The 20567-nt window shown below is 40.8% G+C and overlaps 1 protein-coding gene across 2 annotated transcripts in view; it reads left to right on the top strand.

Annotated features, from left to right (window-relative positions):
- The window catches only part of C13H4orf47 (chromosome 13 C4orf47 homolog), a 24766-nt gene extending 5185 nt beyond the window's left edge, over positions 1-19581 (top strand). For both annotated transcript variants that reach the window (XM_032918676.1, XM_032918675.1), the window contains 6 exons: positions 337-556; positions 2897-3034; positions 3126-3201; positions 8327-8506; positions 16633-16802; positions 19371-19581. In XM_032918676.1, the coding sequence (XP_032774567.1) occupies positions 337-556; positions 2897-3034; positions 3126-3201; positions 8327-8506; positions 16633-16802; positions 19371-19437 (851 nt within the window). In that variant the 3' untranslated portion in view covers positions 19438-19581. The remainder of the gene's footprint in view (positions 1-336; positions 557-2896; positions 3035-3125; positions 3202-8326; positions 8507-16632; positions 16803-19370) is intronic.
- Positions 19582-20567: the final 986 nt, after the last annotated feature.

The following is a 20567-nucleotide window of genomic DNA, read 5'->3' on the forward strand; positions in this document are numbered from 1 at the left end:
TCTGAGTTCCAGGTACGTTGCGGCTACACAGAGAAACCCTGTCTCAAAAACAAAACAAAACAAAACACAAAGAAACAACAAAACCACCACCAGCAGCAGCAGCAGCAACAACAACAACGACGACGACAAAACAAACCAGGTTTAAAAACAACAAAAACCCCTCTTCAGCCCAAATGTTCATTTTCAAGAAAGCTTCTTAGATTTTATGATCACTGTTGTCCGTCATGCAGTTTTTAGTGTTTTACCAGTGCAGGCGCTTAATTGGCTTATGGTTTCTGTTTTAGTTCCCTTTCGTTAAGATTGAAGTCGAGGTTATGATGCTCTTTGTCTTTGAAGGACCCTTCAATGAGGCTGCAAGCAAAAATAGACAGATGCTCCCTGGGGGGACCAAAGAAATGTCCAATCTCCAGGCAGGGTACTTTGATCCCCAGTTCGCAAGGATTTTTGAAGGGGAAGGCTACCTGAATTTGAATCAAGTGAGGAGACAGTATATGATGGCAGAAGCCAAGAAGAACCTAGGCAAAGCCTTCATCCCTAGTAGCGGAGAGAAAAAGCCGTAAGTACTTTGGGGAAATGTCTTACCAGTCGGCTTCGACTCAGAGTAGATGTTTTCCTATAGGACTCGATTGCTACCTATGATTGACTTGGATGGGGACAGTTATTTTGGGTGATACAACTGACAGGTAATTTAAAATAGATCTTTTTGTTTATTTATTTTTTTTACTATCTGGGTTACCGGACTCTACTGTTTTGTATAATAAAAACCGACTGAAAAGTTTGCAAAAGTAATATGGGGAAAATGCCTAGAAAAGTACCATGTTTGTGCTTTTGTGTATTTCTCTGCTTATAAAAGTGTAAATAAGAATGTGAAATGAGGAGAAACCCTTTTTCAGACAAGGAAAATAATTTATCACTGTTATGTTATTTTTAAAACCTGTTATGATAACAATCATAGGATTTACCAGTAGTTGAATTATGGCAGCTGTCAGTGTGAAAATTCTTTTTTCTTTCCTTTCCATTAAGCCACAAGACTCTAGTATATGATAGAGCAAAGATTTAAAATACGATTTTCCATTCGCACTTGGTGAGTGTGATGTCCTCAGTTTAGAATTTATGGTAGGTGAGGACTGGTCAAAGTCTAACCTCCTGCTTATTTACTCGAAATTTGTGAAACTTCATTTCTGTAGTTCCGACTTCCGTCTAACTGGCACTCTTTTATAAATGTAATATTTTGTTAATTCTTTGAGAAATTCATATATTTTTAATCATATTTGTTCTCCCCCTCCCCTCTTCCATTTCTCCACCCCCTCACCCCAACCTCATCTCCTCTTTTCCTTTTCAAATAACCCAAGGGGTTCAATGTGTGCTGTTCATATACTCCTGGGTGTGGGGCCATCCACTGGAGCATGGTGAACCCACTAGGGGCCACGCCCTCAAAGGAAACCATGCTCCTCTCCCAGAAGGCATTGCCCGTCCATAGCTTCTAAGTCAGCTCCGTCCCCGTCTGTGCTACCAGGTTACCGGCTTGATCTTGCGATGCTCTCGTACAGATAGCCACAAACACTTTTGAGTTCAGGAGTACAGTGGTCCTGTCGTGTCCAGAAATGCCTTTTGCTCTGGTCCTCCCCGACCTCTGACTCTGACAGTGGTCCCTGAACCTTGTGCTGAGAGGTGCTACAGATGTCCCACGTGTGGGTGTCCCACTGATGACTCTTCTCTGCGGCTGTGAGTTTCTGAGTTAACCACTGTCCGTGGCAGAAAGAAAGGCCTCTGTTGATGTCTGAGAGCTGCACTGACCTGTGGATTTAGAGGTAGAAACGGAGAGAGCAGGTTGATTCTACGTATATTTAGCAGAGTGCTTGTAACAAACTCATCTCCAGGAACCGTGAGATTCCTACCCGCCATGGGCTCTTGGCTAGATTTACTCTACCAGGCATGTTTCCTTAGTGGAGTGAGAGGGCCTTGAATCAACCAGAAATCAGTTGGTTACCCCTGTGGATTCACGTCACTGTTGTACCTGTGGGCAGGGCTTGCCACACTGCTCTCTAGTGTAGCTCACAGCTGGAGGAGTCTGTTGATGACTCTGACCACAGCAGGCTACACAGCACTTTAGGTACTATGAGAGCTAATCATTGGGAAGGAAGATTCCTGGTCAGTAGCACGTTCATTTCTCCATCTTTTATGATTCATATATATTCACCAGTAGGGCCTAAACTATCCAGTTCTAGTGAATATCCAAGAATAAGGCCAATAGCCTGTATTGTTTGACTAAAAAGTTGAGGGGAGATATTCTATATCTGGCATTAGACCTTTTATTTGACAACCTATAGCTTCTTAGAGAAATATTCTTTATCATATATATTCTGTATAAATTATATAGTATATAATATATTATAATATATGTTATATATAATATACACACACATGTATATACATACACACATATATACATGTGTATATGATCTTAGTTGTAGTAACCCTACATAGGGGTGAAATAGATATGAATCATAAAAGATGGAGAAATTAACGTGCTTGTCAGTGACAAGGAATCTTCCTTCCCGATGATTAGCTCTCATAGTACCAAAGGCACTACATATGTTGCCTGCTGTGGTCAAAGAGTCATCAACAGACTCCTCCAGCTGTGAGCTACACTAGAGAGCAGTGTGGCAAGCCCTTGCCCACAGGTACAACAGTGACGTGAATCCACAGGGGTAACCAACTGATTTCTGGTTGATTCAAGTTTCTCTTACTCCACAGGAGGAAACATGTTTGGTACAGTGAATCTTCCAAGATTTCTGCTTTTTCCAATCCTTTAAAATAAACTTGTGGTGAAATATATAACACAGAATTTGACATTTTAATATCTTCCTTTAAAAACCTCCCAATGGCATTGAAGAAGTGGATTAGGAAGCTATTATGGAACCATCGGCGGCCCTGTCCCATTCTTTAGCGCTCAGATAAAACCCAGGGACAAATATCAGCCACCGGGGAAGAATTTATACACCAACCCGGGAAAAAAAGGAACTGGATACGGGTAAGATATTCCCAGTACCTTTGTGTAGTTTATTGTGAATTTACAAAATCATCTGAGCTCTCATCCACTGTCACCTATTCCTTTTTTTTAGTTATGCCAATGTTACCATAGGCAGGCAGCTTTCACACTCTTCTGACTTGTACGATGCAGCGAAAGAGAATTTTAAGGTAAAATCGTATGTTCTAAATGTTTCAACCTTTATTTGTTCAACTTTGAGAATTAACTCAGAATAAAATTTTATTTTGTTCTGTTTCTTTTTGATCACTGGGGTATCTGTGTGTTGACAATATTCTAGGCTAGCAGTTAGTAAAATAAAGAGAGTCTGATGAAAGATGACCATGGTCTAGTAAACACAGGAGTCTTCAAATATTTTTATGTGGGTCTGGAGAGACGACTCAATGGTTAAGAGCACTGCCTGCTCCTCCAGAGGACCCGACTTTGAGTCCCAGCTCCCAAATTGCATTTCACAACCACCTGAAAATCTGGTTCCAGGGTATCCAGTGCCCTCTTCTGGCCTGTGTTGGCAACAGGCATGCAAGTGGTTAACAGACATAAATGTAAGGCCAAACACCCGTGCACATGATATTTTTAAATTGTGTTTGAATAGCAGGCTTTAGATGAGTGTTAGCATTTCTGATGCGAAGGCCACACAGCAGGTCAGTGTAGTCAGAAGTCTTTGAGGGAAGAGCTTGGTAGCTCATTACCTGAAGGCAGAGGGCTAAGAACTCACAAAGTTCTAAGGGAACAGGATACAAAGCTAGGGGAGACTCCAAGGGGAGGGAGAACCCAGAGAACTACAGTCTGGGCCTGTGGCTCAGGGTTTCCGTTGCTGTGGTAAAACACTGATAGCAGTGTGGGAGCAAAGGCCTTATGTAAACTTACAACTGGTCACATGCCAGCACTGAGGGACATCTGGGCAGGAATTCGAGTGGGACAAGAACATGGAGGAGAGAATGGAAGCTGAAGCAGACGCTGCTTACTGGCTTGCTTAGCTTGTTTTCTTGGAGTCCCCAGGAGCAGCAGCAAGGGTGCCAGCATTCATGAGCTCCTGGATCAGTCATTAATTGAGGAAATGTACTTCAGACTTGCCTACTAGGAGTCTTGTTTGTAATTGAAGAAAACCTTTTTTTTTTTTCATGTAAGATGTTTTGATCATGTTTTCCCCTCTCGAAATTCCTCCACAACCACCTTTTCCTTTTACCTACTCAATTTTATGTTCTCCCTCTTTAAAACAGTGGTTCGAGACCTGTGGTTTGAGACCTCTTTAAGGTCACATGACAGTTATCCTGCTTATTGGATATTTATATTATAATCCATAACCATAGCAAAATCACATTTATGAAGTAGCAACAAAATCATTTTATGGTTGGGAGTCACCACAATGTAAGGAACTGTATTAAAGGGTCACAACATTAGGAAGGTTGAAAACCACTGCTTTAAAACAAACATAAAACAACACACACACACACACAAAATCTAAGAAACACACAGACACACAGACACACACAGAGAGACACATACACAGACAGACAGACAGACAGACACACACCTCTCAAATCAACAAAAATGGAAATAAAAATAAACAAGCAAAAGACCAGTAAGACAAAAAGTACCTAAACAAAGCAACATGTGGCAAAAAGACTGCAAAAAAAAAATCCATTGAGTTCATATTGTATTGGTGGACAACTCCTGGGCATGGGACCTGCCCTGGAGTGTGGCTAACAAACCCAGTGAGATCCCACTGGAGAAAACTGGCTTTATCTTTGCCAGCAGGCATCATGTGCTGATAGCTTCTGGGTTATGGGTGGGAGGCCATGTCCACCTCCCCTGTCACTGCTGGAACCCCATCTGGCCTAAACCTATGCAGGAGGAATGCGTACCATCACAATATCTGAGTTCTTAGGAGTATCAGTCCTGCTGTGTCTGGGAGACTCCGTTGCTTTGGAGTCATCCGTCACCCACAGCTCTTACAATTTTCCTCCCTCCTCTTCTGCATAGCTCCCTGAACCTTGACGGGAGGGAGGGCTTTGGTGAAACATTCCATTTAGGGTTGAGTACTCCAAAGCCTCTTTGCACACTGTCCAGTTGTGGACATCTGTTTTAATTATAAACTACTAGAAGAGACTTCTCTGATGAGGGCTGGACAAGGCACTGATCTATGAAAATAGCAATATGTCATTAACAGACATTTTATTGCTATATTCCTTTAGCAGAATTAATGCGAATGAATGGCCTATCTAGATTCTTGGTCACTTTGGCTGTGTCAGGTATGGATCCCATCTCATCCAATGCTCCTTAAATCCAATCAGAGAGTGGTTGGTTACTCCCAAGACATTCGTGCCACTATCACTTTCACATTTTGGAGGCAGATTGCTGTTGTAGGTCACAGGGTATGTAGCTGGGAGATATTGATGAAGACTAAGGATGAAGGCCTGTTGATTCTCCTCCCATGGCATGCAGAGTGCCTTCTAGTACCGTGAACATTAGTGGAGTAAAGCTAGTAGTTAGACACTAGCTTGACTTCTCAGTTTTTGATGACCTATGTAAGTACTGTCTTCAACCATAGGGCCTTACCATCTTCAACAATAAGGCCTTACCATCGTGTCATGGAGAGCAACATATATAGCCTTATCAATAGCTTCTATTGTTTGGGGTTTTTCACGGGACTCCCTTGGCCAACATCTCAACAAGATCTTCATTTCTGGTGCTGGAGATTACGACAGCATAAGATGTCTAGTTGGGGCTTTGTCTCCCCAGTTATTCGTTGACTCCATTTAGATTTCTTTCAGATATGTATGAATTTTAGGAAGTATCTATAGTAGTGTGTTTCTCTATGGCTTTTCAAATGACCTATGGTGTTCATTGTCTCTCCCTTTATCCTTTTTTACCCTTCTATCCCTTTTTAATCTTATCCTAAGTTCCCCTTCATCTCTCTACTACAATATATTCTATTTCCTTTTCCTTGAGAGCTCCTCTCCTTTCTGCTAGTTCCTTACTAGGCACCTAACCTCTGTGGTTATTCAGATTGTAGCATATGTATAAGAGGCTTAAAGGCTACCATTCACATAGAAGAACAAACACATATTTGTCTTTTGGGGTTAGTTGCCTTGGGATGATTTTTTTTTTGTTCTGGTTATCCATTTACCCGAGAATTTCATATTGCCTAACAAATGCATATATTCCACTGTATAAATGTACCACTTTCTCATTGTCCATTCATCAGTTGATAGACATCGTGGGTGTTTTCAGTTTCTGGCTATTATGAGTAGAGCAGCAATGCACATGGCTGAGCACGTGTCCTTGGGTAGGATGAAGTGTCCTTTGGGTAGATGTCCAAGAGTAGTATAGCTGGGTCTCAAGGTAGATCAAGTCCCAGTTTCCTAGGGATGGCCACACCGATTCCCCTAGCTTACACGCCTCTCATGATGGACGAGTGCTCCCCTTACTCCATGTCCTCATCCCATGAGATGTCATTTGTTTTATTGATCTTGGTCATTCTGACTGATGTAAGATGAATCTCAAAGTAATTTTAACTTTTTTAACTTGTGTTTCCCTGGTGACTAAGGATGTTAAACATCTAAGTTCTCCAGCCATGTGTCTTTTGAGAACTCTCTGCTTGGTTCTATTCCCAATTTTTCAATTGGCTTATTTGCTTTCTTGGTGTTCAGGTTTTGTACTCCTAGATATATCATTTATATACTAATTCTTTAATAGTTTTATAATTGACAAAGATCTTTTCCCATCCTGTAGACTGCTGCTTTGCCCCATGATCATGTGCTGTACAGAAAGATTTCAGCTTCATGAGGTCTTATTTGTTAATTGTTGTTCTTAGTGGCTGTGCTGTCCATGTTCTGTTCAGAATGCCCTTTCCTGTGCCAAGGAATTTAAGTCTATCCTGTTTCTCTCTTTTATCAGAGTCAATGTATCTAGTTTTATATTGAGGTCTTTGATCCGCTTGGGGTTGAATTTTGTACAGGGTAGTAAATATGATCTATTTATATTCTACATACAGCCATCCCTGCTTACCCAACATTTGTTGAAGAAGATGTCTTTTCTTCATTGTGTACTTTTGGCTGCTTTGTCAACAATCAAATGTTTATAGGTGTATGAGCTTATGTCTGAGTCTTCAATTTGATTTCATTGATTGATGTGTCTGTCTTTATGCTACTGTATATTATTATAGGGCATTTTCACAACTGAAAGCATCTCCTTCCAAATGATCCTCGCTTGTATCAAGTTGAGATAAATCTAGCCAGCATAGCCTTCTAATGTCTTCTCATGAGCACTTTAATCTTATTTAAATTGTTCCTGTTCAGTTTGTTAAATGATGAAACATCAAATTTCATGTGTGTAAAAAATGAAAAAAAATCAATATTTTATCCTTCTAAATCTGTATTTCACATTTTTTGCTATTTTATCAAGAGCTAGCAATTTAAAACTTAGTTCTTCCACATAGAGAGGATTGTAATATAAGACTGAAAAAATAACTTTCGTTTTGCTTGAGTATTAGGTAGCTAGAAATAGTATAATATAAAAATGTTATAATGTAAGCACTAAGTATTTTTTGTGCTTAGAACTAAAAACTGATATTTACTAAGGGCCACCCATGTGCCAAATGCGTTCTCTACCTAATCCCATGTAATCTTTGACAACATCAGGGGAAATAGTGTTCTTGTTTACATTCCAAATGTGACACCAAAGGTCAGCAGTTTCCTTTAATTCTTGAAAAATGCCAAAAAAGGAGGAAGGAGCTGGATGCTCAGGACTATAGTAAGGACTTGTTCAGGTGATAGATAAATAAATCTCAAGTAAATTCTGTCCAAAATGGGCGTTGCACTTATTCATCAGCAGGCGTGTTTCCTTCTTTACTTCTTTTCTTTCTCCCTCCCCTTCCTTTCTCCCCCCTCCCATCCCTTCTGCCCTCCATTCCCTGCCTCACCTGTTCCCCCTCCCTTCCTTCCTCCTTCCTTCCTTCCTTCCTTCCTTTTCCTTCCTTCCTCCTCCCTCCTTCCTCCTTCCTTCCCTTCCCTTTCCCCTCCCTCCCCCCCCCCTTCCCTTCCTTCCTTTCTCCCTCCTCTCTCCTTCCCTTCCCCTTCCCTCCCTCCCTCTTTCTTTCCCTCCCTCCTTCCTCCCTTCCTCCCCCTCCTCCTTTAACTATAAAAGTTGAACATGAGGGAATATTTTCAACAGTCCCACCCAGTGGCATGTGTTTTAGAATCTGCACATGTACAATTAATTTAAAAGGTGATTTTGGTCTTGAATTGTCTAACTTTCAAACTCTTTAATTTTCAGAAAGAAAGTGAAGAACACCATCGGTTAATGAAAGGGTCACCTTTCAAGCTGCATCTTCACCCAAAGGACTATTTTGATACTAACCCTTATTTTTTAGAGCATCCTTTACCTCCACTGAGGAGAGAGGAAAAGAAGGAATCCTCTGTAAAGCCCTTTAAGCCCTCCTCTCCTGGCAAAAAGGTAAAACTTTTGGAATGAGAAGTAATTGAGCATTATAAAGAAACACAAGCTCAAGCAGAGTGTGGGAGGACCATGTCTGTAATCCCCATCCTTCTGTAGCTGAAGCAGGAGGATTTTGAGGTTCAAGTCTAGCCCAGGCTATGTTGGAAGGCCAGAGGGAATGAGGGAGGGAAATAGAGGGTGCTGGGGGTGGGGAGAACCTGTGTTTTGCTGTAAAATTGTTGAGGTGCCCATGTAAGCCTTTCTTTGTCTGAAGATTTATGAGATCATATAAAGCCGCAAAGCAGTCTGGGGAGATGGCTGTGATGAGCTGAAGTTGGGTCCCCAGCACCCAGGCAAAGCTGAGCCTGGTAGCATGCTCGTGTAACTTTGGTGATGGGTGTAGGGTTGAGGGAGGAGACAGGCTGATCTGAGGAGCTTGCTGGAAGCTAGTGTAGCCAAGAATGCTGGCCAGCCAGTGTAGCCAAGAATGCTGGCCAGCCAGTGTAGCCAAGAATGATCTCCAGATTTAGAGAGAGCCCTGTCTCAAAAACTTAAGGTGGCACTGGGAAAAGGAAGACGCCTAATATCAATGTCTGACCTCCACATGCCCAAGCTCTGACAAGCTTAGCTGTGCACATGAATGCATGCATGCATACCTCATGGATGTGCATACATGCACGAACACATGCATGCACACGCATACACACGTGCACGCACACACACAACGGAGCCACAAAGCATGACTGGACTAAGAAAGGCGTTACAGTGAAACAATTGCTGTTTGCTTCAGCTATGTTTGAATTTCCAACGAAGGATTGAAAGCTGTCATGTAAGTTTTGAAACAATGAAAATAATTGTCTCCTGCTGCTTTTTTCAGAAGCTTCTAAGGGGCGAGAATAAAAACAAAAGTGCTTTGGCTGTTCATGAACATTACTTGAACCTTGGCCTTTCTGTTTCTGGCAGACCCTTCTCATCTTGCTGTAAACTCTATTAGCGTGCATCTGCTGGTTACATCGGGAAGATGTTTTTATAGACTAAGAATTTATATATTGTTGTCCTTTGCATTGAAATACTTTCCCTAGTCTGTGGTATCTATGTTTGCATGAGTGTCATGAGGGCACTAGAGGGTATGGGATCCCTGGACACAGAGTTCCAGAGAGTTGAGAGTCACCAGTGTGGGTGCTGGGAAGAGGACCTAGGTCTTCTGCGAAAGCAGCCACTGTTCTCAGCCACCGAGTCATCTCTCTAGCCCCAAAGGGCTATCTTTATAAAGTCAAATTCTCACTTTGGAGAATATATTTCTTAATTTATATACCAGCTGACTGGTCTATCTGTTTGTTTCTTCTGTATCACTTTTAGTTGCTTTTATATTTAATGTTAGGTAGTCTAATCTTTTTCTTACTTCTCTTTAAAATAGCTAAATGGACTAATGTTAATTCTATACGAATCCAGACTTATTTTAAATCCCCAAACAAAAAACCTGTGCTAAAGGGCTTGGAAGGTGACTCAGTGGTTAAGAACACGTCTCTGAATGCATAAGGATCTGACTTTGAATCCCTAGAACTCATGTAAAAAGGCCAGGCCATAACCCCAGCACTGGGGCATGGAGACAGGCAGATTCTGTCACCAGAGCTTGCTGGTCATGCAGACAGCCGAGGAGAAACAGTGAGCGTCCAGTTTAGTGAGGGAACCTGTCTCAAGATAGTAAGTCAGACAATTATAGACAAAGACACCTAATGCCCTCATCTAGTCTCTGTATGCTCATGAGCACAAGACTGCAAGTTCAAATGCACACATCACCCCCCCACCACACACACACACACACACACACACACACGCGCGCACACACATGCACACGCACATGCACACCCCTACATGCTCACAAAACCTCTGTGATACTTCATTAGAAAATTAAATGTTTAGATTTTTACTGTATTAGCATATTTATAACTTGGATGTTCTGATCTAGGAGCTAACTGTTTACAAAGGGTCTCTTGGTGTCTTTTGAGGAGTTTTTGTAGCGCTTTCTGCTCTATATCACCTAGGTCCACATACTTTGTATTTGTTCCTAGTTACTTTAAGGAAATATGTGCTGCTTTTTAATTATTTTGTTTTCAAGGGCCATAAACATTAGATCATCTTCCTCCCCCCCATCCCTGGTTTTACTTGTTATGAAAGATGACTAACTGTAATATATTCCTTAGAATCAGTTTCACTTGCTAATGCTGTTGGTCTTTGCATATCATATACATTTTGCTTGTTAATATTTTATTAAGAAGTTCTATCACAGTTTTCTAATTGATGAGTGTGTCTGTCTGTGTATGTGTGTATGTATGTATGTATGTATGTATGTATGTATGCATGCATGCATGCACATGTCTATGGAGATCAGAAGAGGGAGTTGGATCCCCTAGAGGGGAAGTTACAGGCAGGTCTGAGCCACTGGACTTGGGTACTGAGACACAAACTTGGGTTTTCTGCAAAAGCAGTATGAATTCTTTGTAGATAACACATCTGAAGCCACCCACATTTCTTCATTTCCCTTCTTCATTTTTCTTTTCTTTCTCCTCTTTCCCCCTGCTTCTTTCTCTCTTCTCCTCCCCACCCTATATCCCATTTTTGTGGTACTGGGTATCAAACCTATGACCTTGCAGACACCAGACAAAGGACCGTGTAGGAACTGCTTTCCGACCCTTTGCATCAATAGCAGAATTATTTTTAAATTCCTTGTTCTATTTGGTATAGAACACAGATGCCAGCCAAGTTAAGTAATTATGGAGGCCTCGTCTCTTATTACAATTTAAATAGTACTGGCAATTTCTGCTCCTCACAAAGCCTTGTAGAGAGTCACATGGGGAGTTCCGGGCTTCACCTGCCTCAGGGCAGCTCTGTGTTAGCTCTCCCAATGCTTTCCCTCCCTCCTGCCCCTTACAACTTCTCTGTCTCTTTCTGGCCAATTTGAATAATTTGGGTTTTCTTAAAATTATTAATTTTAGTCAGATTTTAAAGCTTATTAAAAATTACAAATTATTTTTTATTTTTAAAATTGTACATAAGTACTGATTTCCATTATTTATATATAAGTACCAATTTTTATTATTTATCTTATTCTTCAAGGCTTCATTGGGTGATTTTATTTACCATGTACAGTTTAATTTTTATTCATTTTGAGTTTATATTTTTAAATTTATTTATCTCTACTTTTCTGAAGCTTCCTTATAGCTTTTCAAAATAATCTCTGTGTTCCAAATGTGGAAGACATGGAAAGTCAGAAGAGTATCTGTCTTAGTTAGGGTTTCCACTGCTATGATAAAACACCATGAGCAAATGCATTTGAGGAGGAAATGGTTATTTCAGGTCACAGTTAATCCACCACAGGAGGGAGTCAGGACAGGGACTGAAGCAGGAATATGGGATTTTGAATTAAGAATCTGTGGTTCTGGTCATCTGGGGTTGAAAAGCCAGCTGGAATTAAGAAGATGCTTCTCTCTCTCTCTCTCTCTCTCTCTCTCTCTCTCTCTCTCTCTCCCCTCCCCCTCTCTCTCACCTTTTCAAGACAGGGCTTTTCTGAGTAACAGTCCTGTCTGTCCTGGAGGTAGCTCTGTAGAACATGCCAGCCTTAAGTCCACAGAGATCCGCCTGCTTCTGCCTTTAGAGTGCTGGGATTAAAGGCTTGCACTGCCACTCCCTGCTGCTGTCTCTTTTAATCAATGTTAATTTCGCAGCTCCAGTTAACCAGCATCATTGTTCCAGCAAAGCAAAAGTTTCGAATTCCTCATAGCACATTGGTCAATGCAATGCCCGTGTCCAGACTGCAACCGAATCTTGGAAGCACAAAACCCAGCATTTGATAACATAGTGCACAACCCCAACATCTCCTCCTTTTAAGTCCAATAAAAGGGTCTTTCAGTAACAATAATAACTATATACAACAAGAAAAATTATGAAACAACTATGAAAACTATCATGTAAGAATTACATTTATAATGTCCAATCTATTTGTATTTGGCAATGTAGGAGAAAGTTTTCAATTATCTATTTTATCTTGGTGAATTCAGAGTACTATGCCTAAATCAATTTCTATCATAACTTGCATTACCAACCTAAAACATATCCTTAGACTTAAGCATATTTTCTCAAATCCTAAACAACTTAAGCCTTAATTGTAAGACTATAAGTATCGAGACTTCAACCCCATCAGAGACCTGAGAAGGAAGAAATATTATCTAAGAATGAAGTGCAGGCAAGCAGCTTCCGAAACTATAAAAATGTCAGAGAAAGTTGGCTGTCTGGAAAGTTACCCACAAATTTTTCTGAGTCATAGGAGCATCAGCCTTATGGCTCAGTATATCTGACAGACTTTCTGTAAAACAGGAGTCATGAAGGACTTGACTATCTTTTTCTTGCAAAGCTTGGCAGTTGACTTCCCTGCATCCGTGTTTGTCCACTTTGGACCACATACTGTCAGCAGTTGAAGCGAGAGCAGCTTTACCACGCTTGAAGCAAACCCCATAAGGAGATTCTTTGATGTTCATCATCTTCTTTGAAGGGGGTTCTGACAGGAGCCAATATGTTTCAAGTTAAAAAAAGTCATAAAATGCCATAATCTGTAGGTCTCTGAGGTTTTTGAAGACCGTCTATCTAGTATATCTGAATTGGCAAACATTGCTTGCTATTAGCTATTTACTATCTGTCCAACCTGGGAAGCATATTTCTGTTAACGAGACTAGTATCTAACATGATCCTGAGTTTGATAGTTTGACTGCTAACTTGCGTTTCTTAATTATGCTAAAGCTTGTAATAGCAGCTCCTACAAGGATTGGAGCTTAATGTTGCATTTTGAAGAGTCACTTAGGTACAATGTCTCAAATTGGAGTTGAAAACATACATGCATATTTTGTTGTAGCAAAATATAACCTCAAATTGGCATCAAGATACAGAGATCCATACCAATGTAAGCTTGTTAATACTCTGTGGTCTAAAAGTAGATTCCATAATCATAAGAATCCCCTATGGTTCTTATATTATTCCCATATTCCCCCTTCCTTCCATCCCTTCTCCCCCTTTTCACTCCAACATTAGATAGGAGAGAGAGGAGGATAGAGGGAGACAAAGAGAGAGAAAAAGAAATCCCAGCATCTAACCACCTACTGTTTCCTCCCTGACCAAGACCATTAACACTGAATTCCTAAAACAACACTGAACATTCACTACCCACAAGACAACCATAAAGATCTACCCCACCTTCTGGGAATGGGGCACAGTTCTCTTAAAATTGTTTACTGTTGATTTGGGGTGTCACTTTTCTTTTGCCCCCCCCCCGCCTCCAAATCGGGATAATAGTCAAGTCAGCCTTATGAAAATTAGCTGTAGCATGTTGTCTGGCCTCTGCATGCTGAGAAAGTTGAGGGCTTACCTGAAGTCTGACTGGAGCAGTCTGTGAGGGTGGGCCAAGTGAGGTTACCAGCTTTCTTTGACACTGTCACAGAATCAGGTTTTATGTCATAATGTCTAAAGAAACTTGTATTCTAATTGGTACATATGTCTGAGCATCGTCAGTTTTAATTTGCAAAGGCATTTCCAAGATAGTCGTTATCTCCAATAAACGCTTAATCCTAAAATCATCCTGTTCAGAATTCAAAGCGAATGCCTGTTGGAGTTCCGAGCATGCATCAATACCATGGTACATCCACCTATGTGCATATCTCAGTTCTCCAAACTCTATAAAACAAAGCACATAATTATCGTAGAACATTGCTCTGAAGTGTCATCATTAAGTAAAATCTGCATTTTTAACCCTCAATTGTTAGAGCATGAGATTCTTCATCTCAAGGTTGTTAATTCATTCAAGCTCTATATCAGGTGACATGTTAAAATAATTTGAGGAAGGGGGTCTGCCCTACTTCAGCCCATATAGCTCTGGAATAAAAGACACAGAAACCTCATATTTTTATTAACAAGCTATAGGCCTAGGCTGGGCAGGTTCTGAGCTCTACAACCCTACACCCCACTCATAGGCCCTGTGTAATTCACTGTTCGTGTTTTGCCTGGTTTGCTTTATTCCATGTGTGTACTCAGGGGGAGCCTCTCTTGGCCACATGCTCCTGGTCCATCCTGCTGCATGATTGACTTCCTTTTCTCCCTCTCCTCTCTCCTCTTCACAGTCCCTACCTGAGACCCCCTCACTTAATCTCAAGTCTCTTCTTTCTCTCTCTTCTGCCCAGTCATAGGCTCTACCCTTTTACTATCCAATCAGAGATTAATGGGGAGCATTCTTTGTATCATGTTGGTTAATACAATGCCCAAGTCCAGATCAGAACCTGATTCTGGGGCACAGAACTCAGCATCTGAATACACAGTGCACAAGATCAACCCTAACATATCACTTTAGTGGTTCTTAGTTCAAAATGGCCAATGGCCCTGCCAAAGTCGTTATGGGTTTCTCAAACTCACTTCTTGAATGTCACAATCCAGGCCTCCATCTTTTCCCCTGCTCTCAAAATTCTTATCTTCCAAGCTCCCACAGAATGGCCTGCTGATTTCTGACCACTCAATAGCCTTTTAAACTCTAAGTTCCAAAATTCCTTTTATATTCCTTCCCCCAAAACATGGTCAGGTCTGTCACAGCAGTACCCCACAGTCCTGGTACCAATTCCTACCTTAGTTAGGATTATTATTGCTATGATGACACACCATGACCAAAGCAACTTGGGAAGAAAAGGTTTATATCAGCCTACAAATCCTGCTGAGGGAAGTCAAGCCAGGAAACTAGGGGGTCTGGAGGCGAGGGGAGCAGAAGTCATGGAGGAGAGTTGCTTACTGTTCTGTTCAGCCCAGTTTCTTATACATGCTCAGAGCAAGCCCAGGGATGGTACCTCTTACAAAAGGCTGGGCCCTCCCATATCAGTCATTGATCAAGAAAATGACCAACAGGCCTCCTTATGGGGCCATCTTATGAAGCATTTTCTTGATTAAAATACTTCTTCCCAGGTGATCCTACCTGTGTCACTAGCTGGCACAGTATCTCCTCTGTAGAATGCATTTTCTCACGACCTATTCAAGATTTTTTGGACATTTGTGTTTCAGCTAATAGTACATACTAGTGTTAGTTCTCTCATGGGATGCTTCCTAAGGGTGCTTGAACATTCTGTGATAACTATGAAACAAGGACTTTGAAAACAGAAAACTATTCTGGATAATTAAAATACACACATAATTCTTTGAGAAAAAGTAAGTATGTATATAATTACTGTCTAGTTTTAATCTACATATATTTGGATTTAGATATTGCAGGAAAAGGATTCTTAATTAAATGAATTATAATTTCACAGAATTAATGGCTTTGGTTGTTTCTTCTTTGCTTCTTCTCCTTACATTACTGTGGATCAAAGCCAGGGCTTCACCCTCCATAGGCAAATGCTCTTCCATTGAGCTATATCCCTATCTTCACAGACTTCTTCCTCCTCCCCTAACTGTTACCTACCAGCACACACAAGGTCTAGTTAGTAGAAGCCCAGGCAGGCTTCAAAATGATAATCTTTGATCCTCAGCTCTTGGCTGGAATTACAGCCATATATCACCAAATAAAATTATCTTAATGACTACATAACTGTCAAGTCAGTTTAACATATCCAAGTAATTTCAGTTCTATATCACATAGGTAGAAAATATTTGCATGAACTTCTCTTATTAGACACTATTCTAGAGGAGACCACATTTTCCTTACACCATCTATGACCATGCTATTCCTTTGGGTGTGTGTGGGGGATTGCTAATGCCAAGCTCCCTACCTCCTTCCATAGAGAAATATAGCTTATGTTTGTCTCATTCCTTCATCAATAGGCTTACTAAATCACTAGTTGATAGCTTGATTAAAGTTGCAATAAAACATCCGTGCTTGGTAACAGAATAGAACATTATCTTCTTCAGTCATTTTTATAGAAAACTACTAGAATCACAATGTTTGGATCCTACATAGTTGGCAGCAGAGAGACCCTTTGCTGGTGTTTGAACAGAATGGATAACTTTCTTTAAATGTAAAACCAACTCCATCAACTAGAAAAGTATATATGAACTTCTTCACAATGTAGTTTTATAGAGGCATTTTACAAACTTATATTGAACTATCTTGTTTTTACTTATAGGCTGGTGGAATGAAAGCAGGAACATTTGAACCTTACCCATCACACTCAGCTGACCCTTATGTGGTGAAAGTGGAAAAGGTGATGCCTGCGAAAGGTGAAAAGGTTTTCCACCCACCAAACGGACCAAAAAGCAGACCCATTGAAAGTATAATGGCGCTGAATGTCAGAAGGTAGGCTTAGCTTATACTCACTCCGTAACCAAGAAAGATTATTTCTATCTTTCTGATGCCCTAACCAGTACAGATGGGTGTGAGCTGCCTAGGGGCGGGGGCTCTGCTGAGTCCTTTGCAAAACCAACAAATTCTCTGAGTCTTTGGTCTTCTCCAGTTCCATTGCACATAATTTTTAAATGGAAGATCTGGGCACAGCGGCTGGAGAGACAGCTCAGTGATTAAAAGCACTGGCTGCTCTCCTAGAGAACCTGGATTGATTCCCAGAACCCTCATGGTGCCTCACAACCATCTGTTAACTCCAGATCCAGGTTAGCTGAAGCCCTCTTCTGGCCTCTGCAGGTACTGCATGGTTCATAGACACGTGCAGGCAGAGCACTCATACACATAAAACAAAACCTTAAAAACAGGGCAATATCAGCATACTCTGTGTTGCTGCCTCTGTTATGAAAGGTGTTCATTATGAGTCTCTTGAGACTCCCTGGATATTGTGTACACAGTAACATTTTCTGTTCCCCAGCAATCGTGTGGAATCCTAATGACCCTTGAAAGTTCCAACTTTGAAATATCCACCTGTAAAATTAAGATATGCTCTAGATAATTAAAAATATAAATATGCTGTGAGTAGAGATGTGTGTATATTATCAAATGTTATCTAGTTTACAGTATTTGGTAAGAAGAACTGAAGTCTGTGTGGCCATAACCTGCTATGTGCTCCCCCTTCTTTATTTAAATACATTCTTTGCTTCAGTTACATGAAATTCACATTATACCAACTGTTATTTAGCCTGCCTGCCACATTGCTAATAAGATGCTCATTTGCTGAGCAGAAACTGAAGGAAAGGCCATCCAGAGACTGCCCCATCTGGGGATCTGGCCCATACACAGACACCAAACCCAGGCAATAGTGCTGATGCCAAGAAGTGCATGCAGACAGGAGCCTGATATAGCTGTCTCCTGAGAGGCTTTGCCAGATCATGACAAATACAGGGGCAAATGCTCGCAGCAAACCATCGAACTGAGAACGGGGTCCCCATTGGAGGAGTTGGAGAAAGGATTGAAGGAGCTGAAGGGGCTTGCAACCCCATAAGAACAACAATACCAACAACCAGAGCTCCCAGGAACTAAACCACCATCCAAAGAGTGCACATGGACAGACCCATGGCTCCAGCTGCATATGTAGCAGAGGATGGCCTTGTTGGGCACCAGTGGGAGGAGAAGCCCATTGAACATATTACTGAACATTAGACCTTACACTATAGGGATTTTTGCTCATGTAACTGTAGGATTCTCATATTGTTAGACAAGATGTGGAGCTCGTTATTTCTTGATTGTAAATGTCCAAAGCATTACTTACAGAAGGCTGTGTCCTCCTATTGCTTTTAAGCTGTGATTATTATGTGCACATTTATTTTAAACTTCATTAGAAATGTTACAATTAATGTCTTTCCCATGAGCTCATCTTTTAAAATGTAACAATATTGCAATCGCCTACAATGTAGTGCATGCAGATTTTATGTTAAGTAATCATTTCTCCAAATGCTTGATTTCAGTAGCCATAATATCACCAAATAGAAATGTAACCATGCAGTCTAGGCAAAGTCTCTTGGTTACAAGGCAATGTTGAGATGAAAGGTCCTCATTAGGTGAATATGGAGCTAATTCCAAGCTAATATATATTTGTGTATTCTTCAAAGTACTTTACAGATTTGTAAAGTGAAATAGATTTTGAATTAGCAAAATTAAAACATTCTGAAAGAACAAACTAAAACTAAGGCATTTGTCTAAGCAATTTTTCCATACACAGCCAGGGGGTAGATGTGTTATTTAGGCTACTGTGTTTAGGAATGGCGTTCTATGTGCGACAGTTGGCAGAGCATTGGATCTGGACATAGGAGCCACAGCACCCTTATCCTGGGTGCTTTATCTTTATCCTGTGGTAGGCCAGCTGTCAGGTCTCTGTCAACATCATCTAATAGAACGTATAATGAAACGGGGATGGTTAAGTTTTCTGTGGTCTCGTCTCTCCAACAGCAAAGCTGAGAGTTTCCTGGTCCACTAGTAATATGTTTAGAGCAGAGAAGCAGCAATTGACGATCTCCAGGCAACCCAGAAGCCTATTTGTGTGTTAGTAGCTTCAAGATTATTGAAGTCTATTTCTACTTGGTCGTAATCACCCTAAATCCAGCTTCACATCTTTCTATACTAATTTGAAAGCTAATAAACTCATGGATACTGGTAGTGAAATGCATGTCACAATTTTTCTGCTTCTTAGATTTTCTAAGTAGACCTGCTTTTAATTCAGAGTTGAGTTTTTTGTTGTTTTGTTTTGTTTTTAAGTCGATGAGACTCCTTTGCTTGTTGGCTGGGGTTCTGAAGAGCTCAGTAACAGATTCCTTATCTGGAGTGTGTCAGAGCCCAAGTTTACCAGCACCACAGACAATTAATTGCTGTTGGATTTTATGTTATAAAAATATTAGTTTGGCTTTTTAATGAGAATATTGAAAGAATGTGAAGGTGTAGTATCCAGACTGGTAAGATTAAATGCACATTTCTTTTCCATTTTAGGGCACTAAATGTGAAGAACTACAAGAATGCCTCCTCTTCCACACTGGAAAAGCAGCTAGTTTTCTAGATCCTCTTGGAAGCTCAGAGAATTCACAATGTTCTGGAACAAGCAGCTCTGCAGCAGTTAAAGGAAATTTAAACATGAGGCTCAACTCTAATGTCCTTCCTGATTTTAATGCTTTTTAATAAATAATGTTGGCTAATGACTTAACTTGGGGTTGCTGACCTACATTGACATTTCTAGGTAGAATATACTCTTCAAAAAAAAATTGTCAAATCTTGAAGCATAATCCGTGAGGGACAAAACTTTTCTAAAGAAAGAAGACATACAGCATTCAGTAGTTTCCTGCAAAACAGCTTTATTATGCATTCTTGGACACATATCAGTCAAATATGACAGAGTTAGAGGCAGTGGACTGCTGACTGATGTCTTATCTCTCGACAACTTAAGACTGTACATTCCATTCAGTTAGGATGCAGGTATGACTTGGGTAGTTTTCTTATCCACCATCAGTGAGTGAGGACCGAGATAAACTTTTTAGCCAGCCATTAATCTGTGCTATGAAGCATCTAACGACATTGCTCGATACTTGTAACAAGGTTTGTAGATGTTAACTGGACCATGGAAGAATGAACTCATCTGACAGAACTCATTTGCGTAGGGAAGGACTTCCTGAACGGATCCCTGAAAACACATGTTTTAAGACCAACAATTCATAAATGGAATCTTATCAAACAAAAACTTCTATCCAGCAAAGGACATCATTCGAACAGAGAGGCATCTCACAAAACAGGACAACACACCCTTTATTTCCCTCAGCTCAGGTTTAGTAGACATTGCAAAAGAACAATGGGCTGATGCACCAAAAGGTTGCCTGAAACATAGGCCATTCCTGTCAGTGGAGGAAAGACAGACTTCCCAACCCTGGAAGGAAGGCATACCTTGAATCACACTGTATTTTGTGCCTAAGCACACACAGTAAAGCACCAATCACTTGCCAGCATGTTTCTTGCTAATCTATCCTAACGATGAAAGTAATGACCTCCGTGCGGCACGCGGGTGTTGTTGTAAAAATATAATAATAAATAATGAGTAACGGTGTCTTTTACCTCACTAGCTCTGTACCGCGGTGTCCAGATATCTGCTACTTGGCGGAAACACATCCCAGCTGCACACGTTCCTACACTCAAAAATGT

This window comes from Rattus rattus, chromosome 13, assembly GCF_011064425.1.
Source record: "Rattus rattus isolate New Zealand chromosome 13, Rrattus_CSIRO_v1, whole genome shotgun sequence".
Classification (NCBI taxonomy): domain Eukaryota; kingdom Metazoa; phylum Chordata; class Mammalia; order Rodentia; family Muridae; genus Rattus; species Rattus rattus.